The sequence below is a fragment of the Ischnura elegans genome, chromosome 2 (genome assembly GCF_921293095.1).
Source record: "Ischnura elegans chromosome 2, ioIscEleg1.1, whole genome shotgun sequence".
In the NCBI taxonomy this organism is placed as follows: Eukaryota; Metazoa; Arthropoda; class Insecta; order Odonata; family Coenagrionidae; genus Ischnura; species Ischnura elegans.
The window spans coordinates 76,783,032-76,807,414 of NC_060247.1; the positions used below are offsets into that span (position 1 = coordinate 76,783,032).

The following is a 24,383-nucleotide window of genomic DNA, read 5'->3' on the forward strand; positions in this document are numbered from 1 at the left end:
GGCCCTTTTAAGCAGGGCGTTGCCACAGAACTCATAATATATCACAAATCATGGCAAAGTTTCTTCTTAGATACGGATAAAAATTTGTAAATTTCAATATAATACCTTATAATCCAAGGTGTACTAGTGCAAATTTAATAAGCATTAAAATAGGGAAACAAAAACAGAAAGAGGTGGATGAATTCTATTATTTGGGAAGCAGGATAGCAAGCGATCGGGAAAGCAAGAAATAAATTATCAGCAGAATGGCCCAGGTGAAGAGAGAAACGAAAGCCAAAAGAAAGGTCTACTTACTGCGGGAATTTTAAACGTAGTTAAGGAAACAATATATCAAAACTTCTGTTTTTTTTCGGAAGTAAGGCATGGACAATGACAGCAGCGGAGAAATCAAGGGTAAAGGCCTTCGAAATGTGGTGTAATAGAAGAATCATGAGAATCAAATGGGCAGTTCGAGTAAGTGATGAGAAAGTCATAAGAAGAGTAGGAGAGAAGGCAAGCCTGATGAAAACCTTGATAATTAGACAGAACAATCTTGTAGGCCATATCTTGTGACATGATGGCTTGAGGAAGACAATCACCGAGGGATAAGTAGATGACAAGAGCCGAAAAGGAAGACCTCTAACGAGACATATGGAACAAGTAAAGAAGGATGTGAAATAGAAGAAATACGTAGGTGTGAAAAGATTAGCTGATAGGAGAATTGAGTGGAGAGCTGCGTAAAACCAGTATTAAGATTGTTGACCACTGATGGTGATTATGATGATAATAGTAAAACGATGCACCAATTTGAAACTTAAGCGCGGAATTCGCAGACAAGGACCGTTCGCGAGAAAAAAATCGCAGTGCGGCTTCGTGAATTTCATGGCGAATTGTGAAATGCTTGCTTTCGCGACCAACTCTTTGATTTTATGGACACCATAGGTATCCGATAGGTACACCGCCGTTTGCATTAAGAGATGATGTAACTCAAAAGTTATTTTTTTCCGTTGACAAAGCGGAAGCCACTGTATTGGAACGACGGAGGAAGAAATTTTTTTATTCGTTGACAGCTTGCTCCCACCTCGAATGAGGCCAGCTCTTGCCGCCTTTTTCCGGACGAAATCTAGTGAAATGGTACGCGATTTCTCATGCCTGCGAAGTATTGGAATTGGTGTCGTGCAAACTGGATTGTTCGGCACAGTTCACTGGGTTGTGGAAAAACGAATATTCTATGGTACGTGATATGGTTTCACCCATTAATCAGCCGTGTAATATCGGCCGATGCTGATTTCTTTTCGACTCATGGTGTACATTTCTTGATTCCCCAGCCCCGTATGAACATCTTAGTCGTTTTGCATGAGTGTCTGATTCGTCTTTAGGCGTTGCATTTTAGTAGTTGGCTTGAAATAAGCAATCGTCAGGATTTAATGGTGAGAATTGAGCCCAAACGTGCGTTGAAATTACATCTTGTAACCATCCACCCCGGAGCTTAGGCTTGTTGGAAACATTTAAACAGCCTAATGGCCGAACATAAAAAATATTATCTGCATTTCTACTCATACGTTTAACAAGAAATGTAGTAATATAGCCCATTCGGCTTAACTGAAGATGGTGATCATCGAACAAAACGGTCGATTACTGGTTCAAAAACTCGTGCATGACGAATATGCTTTACTTGAAGATATTCTCGTTCTACTCATACATTTAGCTAAACAGTGCAAAACCATTCCATTCAGCTTAATTGAAGATGATGATTTATGACCGAAATGGCCGATAAATGAGTCGAGCATGAAAAGGTTGCGTTGCTTAAAGCTATTTTCATGCCTCAGAGAGAATATTTTGCTGAGAAAAGTGATATGTCATCTGCCACAATGAAAATGCTTCATCAAATGCAAATAATCGTAAAGATTTTATACTTGTTGTGTATATCTTGAATGCATATGAGAGTGAATTCTTGGAAGGTGGCTTCATAACTACCATCATATAAGGGGAAGCACAAGAGGATACGTATTGTTTGTATTAACATAATAAACCATCGGTGATTCCGAGGGATGAAAATGCATCCAGTCTAGCTAGCGTCATGAAGTTACTCCGTCTAGAATCCTGGACTAGTATGAACATCATGATCATTTGCATTAATAGTAGCCTGGCTCTCATTCAAAGAAAGATAAACTTAGGTAATTATGCTGCTGAATATGCTACTTTCTCTATCTAGCAACGTAGCAGTGAGTTAACCTGTCATAAATGTTAAAATATTCATATTTCTACCATTGTGGGATAAGATTACGGTATTAATATTTTTTCCCATAAGGTGCACAAAGGGATGGTGCTCTGGAATTTCAAGGTGAAGAATTGAGGAGTAAGAATAGATTTTAGTTAGCATAGATTTTTAATCATTTGGGGAATGTTAGAGTCACGCATTAGTGTAAAGAACGCAGTGAGAGATGTCTTACAGGCATTTGGCGTAAAATTATAATTTGGTATCTAAAGCTTATTGGCGTTGAAGGCGTTGGCATCGAAAGCTTATTGGCGTTATGAAATTTTTTATGCTTTTAATATTCTCCAACTATGCACGCACTTGGCTATTTCATTCCGATAAAATCATACGATGAAGGAAGCAACGTAAGCATCTCTTGTAATAAAAAAAATATATTGACCCAATCCATAAAATACGTGAAGAAACGAAAGCAAAGACTCAAAGTTTCTTTTTTTGCAAGTGGTAGTAGTGTAAATAGTCTCGCCGAAAGACTATGAGTGCTGGACATAGTGGGCGGCAGCGTCTAGGTTTGGTACGAATGAGACAGAGGGTATGGATGGAGCGAGTACTAAGCGAGGAGGGGATGTTGAAAACGGTGTTACAGGGTAGAATGTTAGGTAAACGAGGGAAAGGGAGGAAAAGAATAGGATTTTTTGATAGAATGAAAGGGAGTAGGCTTTATTGTGAAATCATGAAGGAAATCCACTAAGGGAGGGGAGAGGTTGCCAGAATGCTTTTTAAATATTTCATGCAAAGCTACCTTAATCGGTAGAATACTATAATAATAATAAATTATTTAATAAAAAAGTAGTCTCATCCTCCCCGCGTTATGGTGATTGTTGGAAATAGCGTTTATTCAAAAGGTTATTTTCTACTTTCGTGTGCGTGTTTTAGAAAAAAACTGTGTGCGAAATAGGCTTTCTTAAGTGCCATAAAATGCATTTCCTGAAGATAACAACACTAATCCTATCTAGAGAATATATTTAAGGCCAAAGCGAATCTATATTACTAAAATATAGACCTTTACCAGAGAGCCAATCAAATGCGGATTTTTACAATCAGTCAAGGAGCGAATTTCGGCCTCAAGAAGGTATCTGAAAAGATTATACAATCTGTCGTCGACTAGAAGATGACCTCTGGAGCACCAGAAGCAATGCTACGACTAATAATGAAACACCATGAAATTGCGAATTATTTTGGGATAATAAACTATGTCTGGTGGATACAAGGCCGCAGGGATTTACCGAAATGAAATAACGAGATTTTTTCATGTTTGCTCGCAAAAAAATCCTTCGAAAATTGGTTCGAAAATATTCGTAGAAAGCTTGCGGTAAACTTTCGAGTCATTCCGAATGTGTTGAAATAGCATTGTGTCACATTTCTCTGCCCCATATAGCACTCATGCATACTTAGCAGAAAGTAAAAAGTCCCGAGGTCCCGTTTGTTCCATGGCGAAGATAGCCAGTGTATAGGGTTCGGAAAAAATTGCGATATCCTGCGGAGTGACTATGAAAATGGGGAGAAATATTTTCGGCGGCCCGAGAAACAAATATGTTTACTCGAGTTATCGGTAGTCATTCGACACGCGGAGCTGTAAAAAAAATCACCCACAAACAAGTTTCACTCCCGTCGTATTTTTGTCGTATCGCGTATTCTCATTTCGGAGCCTATTCAGCACATGATTCTATTGTTGGAAATAAAACAGAGCTCGTCAATGCCACCAAAGAATGCGAGGGAAAGCCACTCATTGATCGTGTAGCGGTAACATTGTGACGTTGCTCCATCGGTGAACTGATCTCGCCAGAATAGAAGCGAACCTTGTCTGGGGAGCTTAATTTGTTTTTTTGCACCTATTTAATCTTACTCTTTCTGTAAATTTTCAACTTACCATCATCTGTTGTGTTGGAATTTTTCAAATAATTGGCCAAATATAGAATAAAATAATTGGCTAGCTTGGGGCAGTTAAATATGATATATATATCTGTTCTGCAACTGCTGAAGCTATTTTTTCTCTTCCGCAAAATTTCTGTTAACGCATAAGTGTAGTAATTTTCCGGTTCAAGAGCAGACGGAAAGATTGCTTCCAAGTAATCCTCCTCATAATATTTAATTGGGGCACTTATGCATTAGCAAGATCCACTGGTATGTTTTAGTAATTGATCCATGTTTTATTTTTTCAAATTTAAAAGAATTATTTGTTCAAATTGAAGTATATGTTGATTCAGTGGAAGTTTTTTTCTAAAGTAAAAAGTTATCTTGAAATCGGATATACTGCCAAGATCAGTTGAAAGACTTTTTTCAACTAAGCTGAAAAACTAAGTAGATCTTGGACTTGTAAGAAATCTCACAGTTTTTCCTTTGGCTCCAGTCCAGAAAATGCTCTATGGAATACCGTAAACATAACCAAAGCTCAACATGAATGGGGATAATCAAGATCTTGTTGGATTGCGTTGGGTGGGTATAAAATATAAATTTGTTAAAGATGTTTGTCTCTAATCATCGGTCAGTTTATGAAATTTGTTTACGAGTTGCGGCAGCGAAAAATTAGAATTGTTAATCCGCTATGAATTCATTAACTTAATGTGTTCCGCAACTGTAACAAGTCTTCAAGCGAATCCATAGAAATCCATACCTTTTCATTGAAACGTAAAAAATCGGTGTGCTTTTACTGTAGTGAACCTATCTTCTTCTCATGTAATATTCATACTCCACTGGGATTGCATAGATTAAGTTATAACTTGGAAGGGGTTCGTATTGGTGAGGTTATTCGAGTTATGGTTAACCACCCTTAAGCTCCGATTTCAATACTAAGCTATTGCCAGTGATTTTGAGGAGGAATCCCTGTCTCTAATTAAGTAGAATAATTCTACTTAAAGTGTGCTATTCTCATTCAGCCTCATTGACTGGCGATAAGAAGGGGCTTTTCTAGCAAATTTAACTCGAAACCTTATCTAAAAATCAAAGTTTTTTTCTTAAGTTTGGGTGAAAATTCTGATCTTAGAATAGGAAACATTTTGAGTGCAACCAAAGAATTTGGTATTGAATAAACGCTTCAGGTTCTTTCTGAAAACCGTTTTCATAGTAACTGCAATGTGTTTTTAAAAGTAATGATTGCGTTGCCATAGCTCAGTAGCTAAGGAGTTGCGACTCCATGTTTATAGGACAAAATAATGCTGAATATTATCTTCCCTACCACCCCCTGAAGTATTGCAGATTCCTCCTGTTACAGCCTGTATATACGACTGAATTCGGTCTTGAAATATCTATATTTAGTCTTCCATATCTCCAGGAATAATAATAATTTTTTTAGGGGTGATGCAAATATGAAAAGTGTAGGTACAATATTATGATGCTCTAGATACCTCCATCCTCCAAGGTGAAATCCTTGGACCGTTTCCTATCTCGAATGCAGCCATGTGAACTCAACCTTCTCACTTCAATTCACTTTATCGCCAGCAATAAAATAAGAATAAAAGATCGTTAGGGCCGATATCTCATCCGTGAAATCATTATCGTTAGAAGACTCGACACCAGTCATGTTTCGTGGCATTAGAACCCTTAATAAACAGTCATGACAGCGCTTTTCTCCTCTCAATTCTTTGAGAAATCGTCCTTTTCATCCCTTGTGAGACATTGTACACAGCTTTAAGTCTTACTTCTCATCGCTTACTTACAACTTCATTTATTTGGGTCAAGGCATGAGATAAAAACAGGTATTAGTGATATTGCTCGTTTATCTTCTTTGAATAGTGAATGGTGGCCGTTAGCAGTAAGAGTCCACGTCCAAAAAGGTCAAGTTAATTTTGAAAAATCTACAATACTTTCTTTGCACGAGTCGGTACATATTTTTTTAAATAGATTATGGGTTATAGAAAAATTACAAATAAATTAAAAAGTGATTCCGTCGGTTTAATTTTTTATTTCGGACTAGATAACATTTAAACAATTTTGTTAATTAAAAACAAAATGTGCGTTCAAAATCACGTCAAAGCCATTGTGTAACTCCATTGATTTTGTGACTCCATTGTATTGTGTAACTCCATTGATTTTCGCAAGTTATTGTGGGAGATAAATTCTTTAGACTTCGTAGCTTTCCCTGGGTTGAAGTACAGAGTTCATGAAGTTGACAAAGCGGGTAATTTACGGTGCGCGGAGTCATTTATTGCCCTGGCGTGTCTACATGTTTGACTCTGTCATGAAAAAATAAGAATTTTAAACGAAATTTTCTTTAAAATGACTCATTATTCATTGTTATAGCGTGCACTGAAGCCCATATATAAATTTTCAAAGTACAGCGGCTCATCATTTTGACGCTAAGAGTAGTATAAAATAGGTACATACCTGGCATCGCTTTTGGATCAGGTTGTAAAGGGCTTAGGTGGATTTGTGTGACTCATAATTTAAGCTGAAATGGCATTAATTTACAGCAATTATCAATAAGGCAGTTTCTTTTAAATGGATTGTAAGATGCCGGGATCTTTTCAAGTTAAAGTCGATCAACTAAGCTACTTCATATTAACTTCATAGTCGGAATGTCGGTCCCCATGAAACGATTGTTGGCCAATGGAAAGGTTAATTGTATAAACGGTAAGTTGGTCAATTTTCTTTCATAGCCGTTATAGTATAGATGTAATGCTTAAGGTTATTTTTTTAACGCTTCAGTGTGACCCATTCATATATGAGTGGGTGCAGGGCGGGTTTTGGGGGATAACCACCCCCCAGAGCTCAGAGAAATTTGCAAGTTTAATATATTTTACTTAATTGGATTGATCTTACTAATAAAATAGTGTAAGGATGAATAAAGTATCCCTAAGAAAGCCGCAAAACTCACAATTTTGAACCATTTATCTTTAAAATTACGCAATTTATTACTCTCGCACCTACCGCTTATCCTGGTGGGTATACTATACCTCAACACACCCCGGTATTAGTAGCACCTTAAACACCCCCCAGCCTTAATTCCTAGCTGCGCCCCTGAGTGGGTGATAAGCCAAGTGATTTCTGTTTTCAATACAGGTTTAGGTACAAAAATTAGGTATATAAAGCAAACGAGATCAATTAGATACTTAGTAGTACATTTGATTTTCCACTCGATGTCAGCACAGAACAGAGACTCACTCGCATCCCTTGGCAACCAAGTTTTTGTGTAATTCTTCCTACAATTAAGTTTACTTAACTTCGTTACGGAAAAAATCACTTGTACCCCTTGGCTTCTCACACCCTCATATAACTATTTAATGGATCTTTCATTAATTTAAAAAAACCCAACTAGACCCAACTTTCAATTTCATATCTTCCTATACTTTTTCAGCTGGGCGTTAATTCGCGGAATTTTGTTCAAAATAGCTATAAATGAGAAATAATTTTTCTGTTAATTAAAATGATCTCATCCATGAGAAAAACTGTCTTAACGAAATAATATTTGTAGCAGTAGCGGGCCCGACTCCGTAGAAATCCAGAAATCCTTATGGTAGAAGTTAAAGGAGTAAAAACTTCACTTTTTCCAAGTAGTGATTTATTTTATCCGACCACGGATCCGTTTCCATTTTCACTGCCACGTGATCTTGAAAATGTTATGCTGTAACGTAACCATGGTCGAACAAAATAAATCATCATGTGGGAACAGCAAAGCAGTTTTCATTCCTTCAACTCTTACGATATTTATTCTCAAGGGAATGTGAAACGTCATCACTGAGGAACATATTTTTAAAAGTTTTGCCAATATGTTTCATAAGAATAGAATGCATATAAAAATGCATTTCTCGTTAATGTAAGCGTAGGTATTTACTCACCCTGAAGTTGCCGATCCTGTCGGCTACGAGGCCGGCCAGCGGAGGCATAAGTACGGCGATGAAGGGGGAGAGGGCGTTCATGGCGGCGGCTTCCTCCACTCCGATTCCTAGTTCCTTCATATGGATCGTCAGGAAGGGGTAGAGCACGAACAAGGCTGCAAGTGGAAGCAAGAGACAGGAAATCAGGAATGAAAATCTACAATAAGGTGATTTCCTATTTCTTCTAATATTGCCTAAATCGAAAGATAATTACTATCGGAGTACGCATTTCACGCTTTTAGATTTTTAAATTACGATAACCATTTTTCGCGATTAAAGGAAAAGTGAAAATTTTCAAGTACGTGATCACGCGACGGCTTAGTATGAATTCTGGGAAAAGTCCGTGTGACGTCATTCTGGTTCCAGCTGTTGCTGAGGCCACCTTGGTGCAAGACTATGAGCGCCGCTACGATGCAGACTGCTAGCTGGTAGCATAATACCCTTCTGGCAGGTAGCGCTTGGCTTAAATTAGGATTATTAATACCCTATCAAACTAAGGAAATTTTCCGACCATAGGCAATTTAAAAGGTGATTATTAAGAAATGTTACCCTGAGCTCTGTGCCTCATGCATGCATTGGTAATCTCAGACGATGTAAAACTCCTGACTACTCGTATAGCATCTAGGTCCCTGTGACGTCACGTGGAGTGGCATCACATGGGCGCCAATCTGGCCTTTTTCAAATGAGGTTAAAATTGACCATTAACTTTCGTCTAAACTAGGATTTCTAAAGCCAAATAATTTGTATATTACGAATACACTAATGGTGAGTAACGAATCGCAATCAATGCCTTTCATTTTCTTTGATGAAGGAAACTACCCTATTACATCGACATACCACAAACCGCCTCAGTAGGCACGTGGCGGGCGGTGTCAGGGCTCGAGCCGCTTGTAAGTACATGAGCACAAAAAAAAAAAAGATTCGGTGCTCGCTTTGAAAGATTTTTCTGAGTTCGACGTAGCGTTTACTAAAGCCTTTACTTCGTCGGGAAAAAACGTACTCTTTTTCCTCTCCGTACGACAGCGGCGGATACAGATGTGGGGCGCAGGGGGCGCGCGCCCCCCCTTTGCGGTGTTACCCGTATTGCCAAACAAAGCAGAACCACAATTGTAACTTTTTTATATCATATGATGGCATTGTCTTGAATGTGTGAATAATAACTTTAATTAAAAATGTCTGAAGCTCTGAATGTGACTTGATTATTTTTTATTACGATAAAAGTAAAGGTAACTCAAGATACCTTTTGCGCCCCCTTTGAGTTTTCTCTGTATCCGCTACTGCCGTAGAAGTTTTCCGTGCCGTTATGAAAAATATTTATTCTCAAGCTATCTAAGTAAGACAGGAACGTAGCCTCCAAGTACATAGCGGTTCTTAAATGAAGGCGTGCAAAAGATTTTTTTAACGCTTCCTGTTCCCTTGTCGCAAAAGCCGCTATAATCCGCTTCTGATATAAATTAAATGTTCATATTTTCCACTAAACGCTTAAGGAGATATATTAATACTCGCGAACTACAGATCATCATTACTGAATTCTAAAATATTTCCCCTGCACTTAAATTATTCCACATGATCTTTCATAATTGTCACTTTAAATTAGGTATAACTACAACATTAAAGAGCATCTTATTCATGAATGTTCTTCTGACGTTGAAGATTCCATAACTGAACAAAATTTACAAAAATCTGAAAATTCCACTGAAAAAGATTGGGAACTAGTTTTTTTTTTGGGAAAAACTATTTCAAAACCTTAAAATCGACTCGTTATTTATAAAAATATTGGTATTACTTATATCATAACATATTTTAGCGGAAAAGGCCTATTGTCAGAATCGCCAAAGGGTTACGAGAAACTATAATAAAAATCAGACGTCTTTATTCGGGCGAGGTTGAGACTAATAAGTCCCCTCTTCCACCTAACCCCTCGATAGCGTCAATTCAAGCACATTTAACCTTTTCCCTACCTTACACGTATATATATACGTGTGGACGTTTCCTGACCCGGGAGACCACGGGCGTATATGTACGTGTGAGATTTTCCCGGTCAAGAAAACGAAACCCGTATATATACGTTTTCTAGCTCTCGCCCTTTCAGGACGGTCGTGGGTTTAGGTCGCCTTTGTCTCGGGACCCAACGCTTCGGGGTTTAGGATTAACCCTCCGAATCCGGGAGCAGGTACCCGGACCCTTTGTCTTTTATAAACCCTCTCAGCGGTAAGGGACAGCAGTCATACAATTGTTTATAGTCAATTTTAGAAATAAATATTTGTTCATTTCTCAAGAAATATAAACTAAGAATTGTATTGTTTGTCTTTTGAGCAGCGTTTAGAATTTTTAAACGAAATTCTACGACAAATATTAACTTATATCTCGAGTTATGTATAAACATCAACATGGAAATTGTTGCTGCGTTAAATGCTTTGATAATGGCCTTAGAACTTCGTTTAAAATTTGACAATGCTCAGATAAAAATGAGGAATTATATTCAATGTCTGTAATTTACGTGCAAGCAACAATTATCCATTTGCTAAATACATATAAGCAGTACATAAGTTGACCGCGAACCAATGCCGCAGGTAAGGCCGTAAACCCGGAAAGGAGGGAGCACAACTACTCTCGGAGTCCGAGATAATACGGAGTCCCACCGTGGAGGGGTCGAAAAAGGTTCAGCGAGACCATTCTTATCGAATGCCCTCCAAAAATGCTCCGTACCACGAGAAAGAAGAGTCTCTTGGGGCTCGGTACAGCAGTCAAGCTAAGACGAAAACTCCGCGATCTCGAAAGGGTTAAAAACGGTAAATAAACTTTTGCAAAACAAAAATATACAATATTAAATACTATTGAAATTTCAAACAAGATGAACAAGTAGGTGAACATTTTGTGAAAGAAAAAAATATTTCTGTTTGTGGGAAATAACATGAGGATAAGGGTGTAGCAACCTTTAGAGAAAAAACCTACTGCAGGGAAACGCCCACATAACAAACTATGGGGATTTTGACGAGAGCATCAAAGAGGGTGTGAAAGAAAGAATTGAGTTTCTTGCACGATTAGAAGCTATCGGGTTGCTTTGGGAAGCCGTTTCGCAACTTAAAATTTGATCGATTACGATTAAAGTATGGACTGGAGGTATGTGGGCCACAACTTGTTGGAACCAATCATACTTTCACTTTTCTTGTGATAATCGTATTAGGTCACATTTTCCACCGCCAGTTAACATTATTGGGGGTAAAAGTCACTCATTGCGTTCTCCTTCCTTTCAAATCTAACAAGAACACCACCGCCTGTGATACGACCAATGCTTTGAAGGGAATTGCCTTATATCCGCCCTGCATCCATGTAATGTTTTCCCGCGAAGCTCGCAAGTACACATATCCCCTGAGGAAGAAAAACTACTGTTTTAACTGGATTAATTTTACCAATAAATAGATAATATTTTGGTTGAGCAAGGTTGCCTATAACTAAACCAGGGATCTCAATTTAGATTTTTTTAAATCGAAAGAATAGATATTTTCAATTGTATCGCTGTGATCCTAAATTAAAAATGTGATGGTTTAATACGTCATTAGTTGGAATACAGTAATTGTGGGAATGAAATTTGCTGAGATTGGTTATGATTTCAAGCCAACTGCTCAGAAAATGAATATGTCAACAAAGCTGCCTAAAACTAAAACAAATGTTTTGGAACTCCTTTGTTTGAAAATTATCCAAAATATAATTTATATTTCCTTTGCCACAAAAATACACCATCGTCTTCGTAGATATATTGATATAGTGTCTCTGTGGGCCTGGATTTTGTGTCTATTACATAAAGACTTGGGACGTAAATACCATTAAGTTATGTAATTTTTGGAATAAATTAAACTTTATTTTGCCGAGGCTTTTCAGAAATCTCAGTAAAAGGCAATTCTATCTTCAGTCAGTATAATTATTCTCTTTTGGTTAAGTAACTAAAAAAATGGCTGTTCATTATCCGTTTTATTTCTAATTCGCGAAAATATTGGGCTTGAATACCACCTAAAAACCAATAAATGATCAAAATCCATCTCCCTGAGTGACTAATTTCCAGATTGGCTTTGTTTTTCAAGCTTCGCCTATCTACTTTGTTTTAATTCCTTCAGTCTATGGGTGTGGGTATGCTAGGCTCTGGACCTTGCCTACTTGTTTCCATTTGTTCACTTTCCTCTTGGACACGTTAGTCATCCTGTTTACTTCTCGAAATGGCGAGATAAATTTTTCCGCTCGCTGAGGTCCGATTTCCCAAGATTCGCTACACCACGCGCGCGATGAAAACACTATTCCGCTCATATAGCTCGTTTTTCCATTCAAATTAACCGTTCATCGTCCAATGTTCCCATTTGAGAACAGATATATAAAGATTCATGAAAATGATTATATTTTGTTCATTTTCAAAGTTGGTTATTTTCATCGCATCTGTAGTAAGTATGCGGTTTATTCGTTATATTTCTCTACACTCGCTCTCCAGAAACAAATTTTCGTTTATTCAAAATATCCGTATATATTACATTGTCAAACTTAGTTTATTGGTTAAGCGTACATTTATTTTTCAAATAATAAAAAATTATTGCGGCGTGTTCCCATTTGGGAACATGCTTGAAAACGCATTTAAATGTTTTGTTCGGCTTTTATTTCATAATATCTCTTAATTAGTTGTAAAATAAACAGGATAAGAAAGAAATAATAAAAATTAGATGGTGATCTAGTTTGGTCTTTAAAAGGTTAATCCAAGTATGTGATGACTAGAACCCTATTTAGGCGTTAACTGAATACATAGTATTTCATGGAATTCACCCGGAGCTGATTTGTAGCATTTTTCCATAGCTCGTGGAGATAAGAGATTCATAAGTTCTGACTTTTAGGACCATTATAAGCCAATTATTCAAATAAACTTTTAAAAATAAACATATAAGCTATCGATTGGTATCTTACTCACAGAAACAGGGTTCTCTCAAACATTCTCAGAGAAATGGAAATTTTTTTAAGAGCTAATTTTCCATTTTGAATCTGGAAGTAGTGACCACAATCTTAAAATATTTCATTTACGGCTAATCGCACGATACAACTTATGTCTTCGAATTTATTTGTTCTCAAAATTGCATCAATAAGCTTTTGTTTTTATTCTATCTGATTATCTGTAGTCGACGGTTGGTTGGTTTGTATTTTTTATTTTTGACCCGTTTACGTTAGCTCGATCGTCTACTGAAGACGTCTTTACCCTACACTGTCTTTATGTTTCCTTCGAGGCTCAAAGTTATTTTACTCATGTTTTAATCCTATTTTAATGAACAGAATTTTTGGAGTTATGCTACAATATCTTTAACTTTCATCCCATTGAAGTCTCAGACGGAGGATAGGTTTTTAAGAGCTAATTATGAGGTAGAATGTAGCGTTCTTACTGAAATTATAAGAAGCCTAACTTAGCCTATGTTGAACTGGTAGTCAGTCAACTTCTCAATCACATAGGAGGCATTGAGTTCATCTATTGTAGCGTTCGCACTCGGGAGGAACTGATTGGAGGATCACATGGGAAAGTGTCTGTAGTGGTGAATCGAGTCCCGTCAAAAGGAGAGAATCGATTGCTGAGACTTGGAGAGGAAGAGCCTGGGGGAGCTTGACTGTAATGACAAAGGGGAACAAGACACAGCTACCATTATGTAATAACTGCGCTCAGTCTTCTTCAATGGGATGAGGTAGTAACGTTGCTTCTTCTGCATGCGAAGGCCTTTTGTTCACATCTTTTGTTGCACACCGTGTATGAAGATATTATCTAGTCCATTGATAAAGAAGCAAGCCATGTGAGACTTAAGACGATATGGTCGCTATTCAGTGACATATTTTTTTCTATTATGTTCTTCGGAAAGGTTTGCCATGATGGATGACACCTATTGAGATTAAAAAGCAAATTGGACAATTCAATCCTAATATTTATGAATTAATACTTGTCTCCGCCGACTGTGATGCCATTCTTATGTGACTAACACGAAATGACTACAGCAATACTGTTCAATACGACATTTTGAATTAATACAAAGTCGCCATTAAAAAAAATGTATATGCTAATTTTACAAACGAAATGGACTGTCAAATTTTTTTGGCTATAGTGCACATTTCTCAAAGGTGAAAAGAAGCAGGTGGTAAGATTTTCTGAGTGCATGGTACCATGAGAAACCGTTGCCGATGATACTAATGCTACAGATGCAAGTGAATGTTTAAAACGCTTTTAAGCATTAATTTCCTGATATTTATAATATTTTGGCATTAAGCATAAAATGGGCCATTAAGTCCTTTAAGCTAGGTAGGCAATTAATTCAAATGAACGGAGCTCCATGGAGAAAGCCTTTTCTTGGTTTTGAAACAGCTCATTAAGATTTGACTTTTCAACACTCGAAGCATTTGCGGCATGAAAACTTGCGATTTTATTTGATAAATATTTGTCCAGAGCTACAGATTTTTCTTGCCTCTCCTATTTTTAAGGTAGTTTTTAGGGTAGGTAGATATTTTATAAAAAATTCCTTACTTGCTCCTCTAATACAACATTTAAATTTGGTTTTGAATCCTACGTCCATATTCCATGGTATGTGATTTTCGTCTGCAACGGGGCCAATGCCATAACCTTCCATTGATAACATTTAGACGGAACTTAATTAATGACAAGTTACAACTATATTACTAAGGTATGAATAAATAGGAATATCCGATCCCAATATTTAAAAATACCAATTTATTGTTCCAACCTAATTATAAACGTGTCTTTGTGATAAAACTATGTTGGTTCCGCGGACTATTTTTATAAGCGTCAAGAAGTTGGCCATCATTCTTCATTATTTTCAAGTTTTATTGCTTCTTTACACCAAATTACAAAAAAAAATCAAGACTCTTTATCTTTGAAACATGACTATATTCACTTCCACAACATGCGTATTTTCTTTTTAATTCTAGAGGAAAGAAAAGGTAAATATTGCACAATTGGCTCTAAACCTCCTGGGTTTTAGTGCTTAAAACTTCAGAATTTTCATCTAAAACCTTGATAATGGGTCGTGGGTAAAGGATTATTTATGAAAATATATTTTTCTTCCTGAGCCTTCCCGACTTTGTGGTTGGCGGAAAAAGTGAGGGCATCGGTCGAATCTCTGTTGTTGGAGTAATTAATAAACCATGGAAAATGTTTTCGCTTTTTTATCTTTTATGAACTATTTGTTGTTGGAGTAACCAAATTTCAGCTGATAATCATTTTCTTATGGAAACCATTCACACGTAATGGAATTGTAGCTTCGTATGCTCAGGTATCTGCTTACAATTCTGAACGTAGTAGGTATATGAAGTATTTATTTGGTATTTCCCTCTCAACTCAGGTAGAGCGATTTTCTCTCAGCGTTCATAGGGTGGAGGAAATAATGGCGCGCTTTGCTTTTTTTAAATGCTTTTTGCTACATGCTTTATTTCCATGTGATGATGGCAGATTTTACCACCATCAATTTGCATTTCCAAAACATTTATCGTAAGACACAGAGCTCCCCACTTACGTGACATGTCCACCAGCTCACTCCTATCTTCTCTATAAATCACTGATTTGTCCCAACAAAGATTTAAAACAGATTTAAAACTTATTTACAATATTCTAAATTCGCACATTTATTCCCCTGATTTGCTTTCTTCCATTGATTACAGAGTGCCTTGCCGATCCACTCGTACACATTCCTTACTCCATAAGCATATCCCTAGACTATCCCTCGTTAAGTGCTCACTCCAACACCGCCTTTGCTCCCTGCTCAATTCATTACCAGACAATATTGATCCGTTTTTTCTGCCCTGAAACTCATATGTCAATCTCGCCATGTTCCATTCCTCGGCTAATAAACAAACCTCCCTCTCTTACTTCCCTTTCCTCGTGTATTCTATTTTGCTCTTTACTATCTTATGCCTGTGCTCTTTGATCAGATTTTTCATGTTAAATTTCATATTTGTTACTGCGTCACTATAAATTGGCATAAATGCTGTATGTGACCAACTACTTAAAAAAAATAAATATAAATAAATGTGGCGTCGATACACCCTAGCGGCGCATGTCATTGCGAAGAAAAGTAAGATCTGAAGTAACCCATTTTGAGCCTTTTTCATGTGATAATTGAAAATCGCCCATGAAAATTCGTTCTTCGTAATCGTGGCCAATAGTTTAGAGTCGGAGAGCGTTATGCCATCCACCGCGGAGGAGAGCGTGAAGACCTTGAATTTCCATTTTTTTAATTCCTGTTCGTGAAACCGAAGGACTTGATCGCCATCGGATGTGAGCCGGATCAAACAGGAGTTACGTCGTCGGACGTGGTACCGTAAGGCATCTACGTACCACCTTGATAGCCCACTAATTGGCGTTTCTAGGCCTACATGATGTACTGCTAGCCACCTAACGGGTGTTTGGCAGGGGCTGAGTATTTTTAACCTACTTAAATTCGTCTACATGTTGTATAGTTTAAAGTTGGGCCTAGAGCGATACGTGCACAGATGTGGCAGGGGTTAGCTCTTAGCAACCACGCAATATTTATTCTGCTACCATAGCAGTTAGACTCTGAGATACATCCACCCAGAACTTATGGTATACAAATGAACTGTCGACCTGCTGGTAATATTGGGCAAAGAATTTCGGAAATAAGAATATGAAATTAAGTAAGTAGCTACACTGCTTGTTGTAGACCAGGCTTTAAATATCACTACATTCCAAAGCGGTCTTTTATCAAATGGTTTGGGCGTCAACGAAGTAGAAATGGTGATGTCAATGAATATGGAGAAAGTGGATGAGTTCTATCAATATCAGTGTATTTTTCTGTGTGAGCGCGAATAGATGAAGTTTAGCTGAAAAACGTTTCCCAAAAATTTTAGAGGCGCCAATTTTTCTCTTGCATGACATTTGATTTTCTCCATGGTTGTATGTTATTCATAGCCATGCAATTGAGGATAAAAGTAATTTACAATGCATATCATTTAGTTTTTTTTAACCTTATTGACTTAGCTTTCTCTGGAATTGTGGAGCAAACAGGAAATTATGGTGTTTTCATGGGTGTAATTATGTTCTATGGGGAAATAAATCACGATCAATGAAAATATTAAAATAAAATATTTAATTTGGTTCTCTTATTGGTAAGCAAACAAATTTCACCTTGCTTCATTTTCGTGACCTTAGAATAACGTGCTTCAATAAGAAAAATCAAATTTCGTCCAGGAGCAACAGTGCTCCATTTTTTGGGGAACTATTTGTTTGTCGTAGTGCATGACTGTGCTGTGCTACGACTACAGAGTTCGATGACGACGCGGCATCTGATGGTAAAATATTCGACATGCGGTGGCGCGCCGGCTACCACGCTGATGGTCTTTAAGCCGTGAATTATTTGATAACGACCATAAATTGAGTTCTATTCCCTGTAAGATTGATTAGATAATTGAGAAGGATTTAATGATGAGTATACATCCTGAATTGAGCACAATTTGTAACTCTACCAATATTATTTGGACCATACTCAACGTACACCAGCCGTCGATGTCAGCGGTTAGGCGGCGCACATTTGTACGGTCAAAGTTGCCAATCATTATTTTTTTGAGATACCACCGTTTTTCAATTCTAGTAAGTTTTCCGCTCTAGAGACTGGTTTAAGGTGATACAAAACATCGATAGATAACCTCTCGAATAATACAAAAAAAAGGATCCTCAAGTAAGCCTCTTAAATTGTTGTCACCCACCGCGCATATAAATGGCTTTACAAAAGTCGCCACTCGTGTCGCTGGCGAACAAAATGATCCGACTTTCACGGGGAAATAAGGTATAATTAGGGCTATCAATCGATATTTATACACATTTTGACGTGATCTATCAAATTCATTACTTTTCAACGCTACTCCTCGCAATTAAAATCACTCTACTGCAAAATATTGGAAAAAAGTGGATCGCATTGCTCCCATCACCGCGCCGCGGACGTTTTTGAAAACCGATTAAAATGGGACCGAAATGGCGGCAGAAATCAGCCTTCTATGTAATGGAATTGGGCCTCATCTATGCAGTCCCGTCGCATAAGCTTCTCGATTTCAGAGATATCTAAGTACATTGCTGTAGTGAAACAATTGATGTTGAGAAAATGTCTATGGAGACAATTGCTTGCTATTTCACTAAAATATTACTTTTGGTCTCCTTTTTCGTGAATCCCACGCAAGGCGTGGACGACCGTGCTATCATTCATTCTCTTGACATTGGAGCATGACCTACGGTCTCCGAGACTCTGTGGACGCAAGAGCGTTTGAGGTCGTGCTGAAGTAGGAGACTCCAGTCGGCAATGGTGCGCGGCCTGTTGAGTCGACTGTTACGTAACCGGCGATGGGAAATACCTCGTATCGAAAAACCTGTTCCATGAGGTGAAATTCCTCTGTTTGACGCCAGGGCTAATGATGGGGCCATTGTAACTACGAAAGGGAATGTATAATGTCACTCAATTTAATTGGCAATATAAGGTCAGAGAAAAAATAAATGATTGACAAAATAATATTAGTCACGGTTGCTGGACGATAGTTCAATAGTGGCTAAATTGGTGGAGGAACCTGAAACCAAGCAAGTGATGGGGACATTGAAAACTTTGGGAAAGCAATATTTCAAAGAACTTAATGTAATTGAAACTGCTATGGCTTATCCTTGGGTATGATATTTGCTAACGTTTCGACGAATCACCGTATTCGATTGATAGTTAAGGCAATATTTTGATTACTGAGCCTATATTAATATTTCACAATGGGAAATGGATATTAATGGTATTCGGTTAGTAACTTCAGGTCAGTTTTCAGTATCAAATAGTGAATAATTTTTTCCGACAGATAGAGGCTGAAATTGAAGTGCTTCGTCATTAAAAGGTCAAGTACAAGGTGGAAAATTATTTTAGTAAAAAACTGTTGATTGTAAGCTTGTTGGACTTAATTGCATCGCTTCTCTGAGCACCTATGCTATCGTTTTCAAGTTCAATGTTTTCCACTATGCCATGTCGGTTTCGAATCTTTTGACCGTAAGTATATAAGAACTAGGACTCGTGGTCAGAAATTTCCGTGAAATTGAAGTTGTCCGGACTGGCGTGTAAACGACCTGATTCGAACCGAGGACTTTCATGCGTATGCCCTCTCCACAGCGATTCTCACTCCATAAGTAGAAACTCTCAATGACGTCACCAACTCATGAAAAGGGGGCTGAAACTTTTGTTTTCTCTCATTTTAAAATAAGGAGAGTATGTAAGGAGGAAGATTTTATTTTCTTCGTAACCTATCTTTTCCTTCAATATACTGAATACGTGAAATTGAATTTCGATTTCGGGCCTTTAGCGAACGTAACCACCCACTTGGATTTTAAAGCTGGTCTTCCGTTCGAGATTTTAGAAAAAAATAGGCGATTTTTTACTCAAATTACCAAATGATATGCCCATTACTCCTGGCAGGTCGATTATGTGCGTTGGCTTTCGGGCAAGCCCATAGTTTTCGATGCATGTGGATGTGGGCTTTAATACTGCCAGAGTGAAATATTCACATGTGTGGCATTTGGAACCTCAGCCATACATGCGCATGTGCAGTAGCTCCTAAATTAAGCATATTGCATGTGGGGTATGAATACTCACCCCTAGTAAAGCGCCGTAGAGGTGTCTCGTATAGTATCATGCTGATAAAAGTCACTAACTCTTTCTTAACCTTGTGGTATTCCATTATAAGATTTTTTGGACAATTCACTTTTTCACAATTCTTCTCATTGAAACCCGGGTTGCGTTACATAAAGAAGTAAGAGTATAAGTAAAAATGAATTTTCCAAGAAATCTTATAATGCTTACGTCGATCAATAAAATGTAAGCGAAAGCGTCGGGTTACATTATGTCAAAAATTGCGAATACAGAATGGCTGGTCGAGAGAAGTATACTGTGGTAGCATAGTCAATCCTTTCCAAACCAGAGCTGCTTTTGGGATGAGTTTAACTTCAAGGCTTCCCATTAAAAAAATGTGAAAATTTTCTGCTCTATCATGATAATTGTGGCAGCTACATATTTCGCCATTAAACTTCACAGCACAAAATGATACGTAGTTTACCCTTTCCTGAATAGAACTGAAAATGTATATACAGTAGATTCCGGTTAACCCTGCAACCGTACACCTCCATTTCTGTTACACCAACCGTACATTGGGGTACTGAGTGCCCCTAAGAGTTAAAAAACATATAAAATGCAAAAACTTATTTTTATTCTAAAAAACATTGAAAACGCGGTATTTGGGCCTCAAATTATAGCAAAAAACATATATTTAATTACTTGTTTTAATATTTTAATAAATATAATAAGAGAATTAAGAAACCTTACATTTTCTGTACAAGTCTTTTAAAGGTGCAGTTTTTTAGTTCTTTCAACTCTTTCAGCAGGATTTGTAGCCCAACGGTACTTATTTTTACCTCTGAGGGCACTTTTTTTGAACTGAATAACATTTTTGGGGACCGTTTTTTCAACTGCATTTTGTTTCTGATTCTTCATATTCATCTTCCAGGTGTTTTGGTTCAATTTGCAAGTCTTGTGCGTCTTCATTTCATCTAGGTCGTTTTCTTGCATGTGTTGTTTGTCCTTCCTCCCCTTCAAAATCACTTTCACCAAGAACAAACTCATCTTCAGATGCGTCGGGTGAATAAAAGTCTGACATAACATCATCTTCCAAAATGTCGTATTCATTTTCACTTTCTGACTTATCATCAAAATTCTCAGGCTCAGAGGAACGAGCTAACTCACTTAAAATGTCCTCCTCAGTTCGTAGCCTATCCATGACTAATACAGTGTAAAAATACTTTGGTAAAATCCCAAAAAATCTACGAAAACGAAATATACACACTTGAATAAAAACTCACACTAACCGTACACTGGGGTACTCAGTGCCCCAAAAACGTTCCAGAAAAGAAATGCGATGTGCCACGGTCACAGAAAACAAAGTAACTGAAAGGTCGTAAGGGTCAAGTAAAAGTCACGGGAGCCGGCTGCAGCCAGTGTTGCCAAATAAAATTTACGGCAAAGTTAAAATTCCCAGGGGCACTGAGTGCCCCGGTGTACGGTTCCAGGGTCAATTGGGACATATCGGGACTAGTGCACTTTGTCCCAATTAAGCGGCTGCCCCAACTAGGCGAACTAAACTGTATATGGGCATAAACAAACGTTGAAATGTTAGGAAGAAGACTAACGCAACATAAGTTTATTAAACTATCAATTTGATTAATACATCAGCGATTTTAGTTAATTTATTATGATTTTTAAGAATTATAACAATTTAGTTAAAAATATTTTTCACAGCTTCGGGCGAAGCTGAATGAATATCTTTTACTAAGCCCTATTAAAGAAAAGTCCTATCCTCTTGCGGACAGTAAAACAAAAAGAGCTTTCAAAATAGGGCAAGAATAGGAACATTTGTGAAAAATAAGAGTAAATCAAAGGAGGAAAATATAAAAAATAGTATTCTGAAAACAAAAATTTTAATTTCGTCGCGAGTATAGAGTCTATGTCGCCGACTAATGGCCCAATAAAGCGGCATGCTGTCCCAATTAAGCGGAGATCTATTGGGTTCTGTTCTTCAAGATCTGCTCCAATTAAGCGGCTGCCCCAAGTAACCGGTGGACCCATCAAACGGAATCTACTGTATTTTTGGTGATAATTACAAGCAACATTGGGTTATAATGGATTAACTCATTGAGAAATCGAGGGAGAATAGTTTGCGGCATGGTAACAAAATGGATAATTATTCTTCAGCGAAAGCTTCGCGCTTGAATGGCTATTGATGGCGATTTTTTTATGAATGCGCACCAAAAGGGTTTAATGAATTTTCTAAAATAATTCATAAGAAGTGAAGAATAAACTCCCTAGATGTCAGTACCAACTATTTCGGCGAATGTAATAATGTATCCTCTCTCTCCTTCGTGAGCCTGAGGATATCTCATCCTACTTCCTGATTGGGCTTATGGGTTCTCATTTGTCTAAACGTATCTCGGTCCCATCAGTGAAGGATATTAAAAATAGGCTGAAAGAGATTAGAAATCATAAGTCGTGAGATTCATCCCAAGGTTGTCGTGCACGTATGTGATAACGCGCGATAATACTTTTAACAATGTCGTTGACGCTAACCTGTTAGACGTAATATTTGACCTTCTCGTCTTGTATCTGTCGTCATCCATTCAGCCTTGAATGACTATTAATAAGCTGTTCGGTCTTCATTGACTGCCTTAAAAAATATAAGCAGTTTCCGATCAACGATCAGACTCTTGATACAATTCGGAGCGTGATACCACGAAAATAGGTGAGGTATGAATCTCAAGGTTTTTAAATTTTAATTTAATTATTATAGGTGTATATATCGTGAATATTGATTTTTAAAATACAGAAATGGAGTACTAAAATATCGGATTCCTCACATCCTTTTCATTGGTTTATTTCTTCTCCTATTTTGTAGTCGAATCTCAGTGTATGTCCTTATTTTTTGCAGAATGCATTTACAAAAATGCAGAGAGAGAATAGAATGATAGAATAACTCCGTATATTTGGTGTTTACGCACATCACTATAGTTTTTTAAAACGCTAACTCCTCATGTATAATACTTTCCCTTAGTACAGTGGCGTAACTGTGGGGGAGGTGATAGGATAGATCCCTCCCAAAGCCTCAAGAGAAATATAAACATTTAAAACCACTATCTAATTTTGAACAGCATCTGCTTAAAGTTAAATTTTAAGTGCCAAAATGGTGTAAAATGTTTTTCCAGGCATGTCATATTTCAAAAAGTTTGCTGTTTCCCGGGGAGGGTAGCCACTCTAGGCCATCCCATTCTCTCCCCTCAAAGCATATTCCTAGTTACGCCACTGCCTTAGTAGATATATCTTGCCGTCGAAATCCGCTTACAAGGTCAACAAGGGGTTAAATTAGGATAAATCCACTTCAATATTAAGTAATGTAAGCTTATATGCATTTTTAATCCTCTTCTTGCAAATAATATTTCATAAAATATTAGTTTCTACATTTTATGATGGTTTAATTATAATTTAGTGGTTTTAGTTAAGTTATTAATGTTCTGACGGTGATAATTATTCTGTTGACGGTTATATCATTTCATTTTTCCATGTTAGTCGTTATTTATTATTCAATAATCATAGATAATCGATAATATCAGCTTGCATTTTTTCCTTCTCAGTTATTGTGGGACCCTTCAACTAGTACGAAAGTTCCAAATTTAAAGGCAGGAAAATACTTCTCAACTGTGCTGAAGGCATTGATATACTGTGCTGACGAGTGAGTAAAATTTAAATCTATCCGCATGAAGTCGGTAAAAAATGGTGATATAATGAGTTCTTAGCGAGTATATTCGGTGTCTCCATGACAGCGATTTCGTATGTACGTGTATAGTTTAGCATAATCGTAAATTAGGGATTTTTCCAGATTTTGCCCTCATAGTAATCCCCAAAATCAGCGTTCAGTGTCTTCATTACCTATGATTACTGTTCAATACCGCTAATTACCAGTTACATGTTTATCTTACTGAATTTTTGCTTTCATTCAGCCATTTTGACTTCCGAGTAAAAATAAAGTTGCTATTAAAAAGTTAAAAACATCCGTGTAAAGTCAACTTATATGCAAAGGATTTCTACAGATAACATACCTTATGGCAGTGCAAAGCATTCAGTCAGCATTTATTTGCTAGTGTCTTGAATCTGCGAGACTGTGCTGTGAAATATCTCGGTTTTTAATAAGTCTGTTGATTTTTCCATACCAACTATACCTCATCGTTGAAACCCAATGTCAATTCAATGTGACTTATTTCTTCTTCGTGAACAGCGATGACATTTAGATCGTTTATCCTGAGAAAGAGCACACACGCGGAGAACTACGATGAAATAATACTAGCGAGCAAAATAATTTACTTAATGTTTCCAAGTCATGAGACTGTGGTTAATTACCCGGTCTGGATGTTATGTCCCAGTGAAATTTAATTTTAACGACACGAAGACGTATTTTTTCTCATTATTCGAGTTTTTCTCGTGTATCGACTACGGTGTGTCTCATTGTTAAGAGGGAAAAATAATTTTGAAATTCCCCTTGATCTAATTTCTATTATTTTATGTTTTTAGCCCAATCTAACGCAAAAATTCGACTCACCAGGTAATGTTATCACCTAGTGAGGTAATATTTCGCCTAGAAATTTACTGAAAGTATCAGGTCCTAGTATGAAAATGTCCATCGATAGCGATTTGCACTCTTCATCTTCCAAGGAACAATTTCTGAAG

The 24,383-nt window shown here is 37.3% G+C and overlaps 1 protein-coding gene across 1 annotated transcript in view; it reads right to left on the minus strand.

Moving 5' to 3' along the window:
• The window catches only part of LOC124153999, a 101,084-nt gene that overhangs the window by 21,241 nt on the left and 55,460 nt on the right, over nucleotides 1-24,383 (minus strand). Inside the window, exon 3 of the mRNA XM_046527466.1 lies at nucleotides 8,029-8,183. Within this exon, the coding sequence (XP_046383422.1) occupies nucleotides 8,029-8,183 (155 nt within the window). The remainder of the gene's footprint in view (nucleotides 1-8,028; nucleotides 8,184-24,383) is intronic.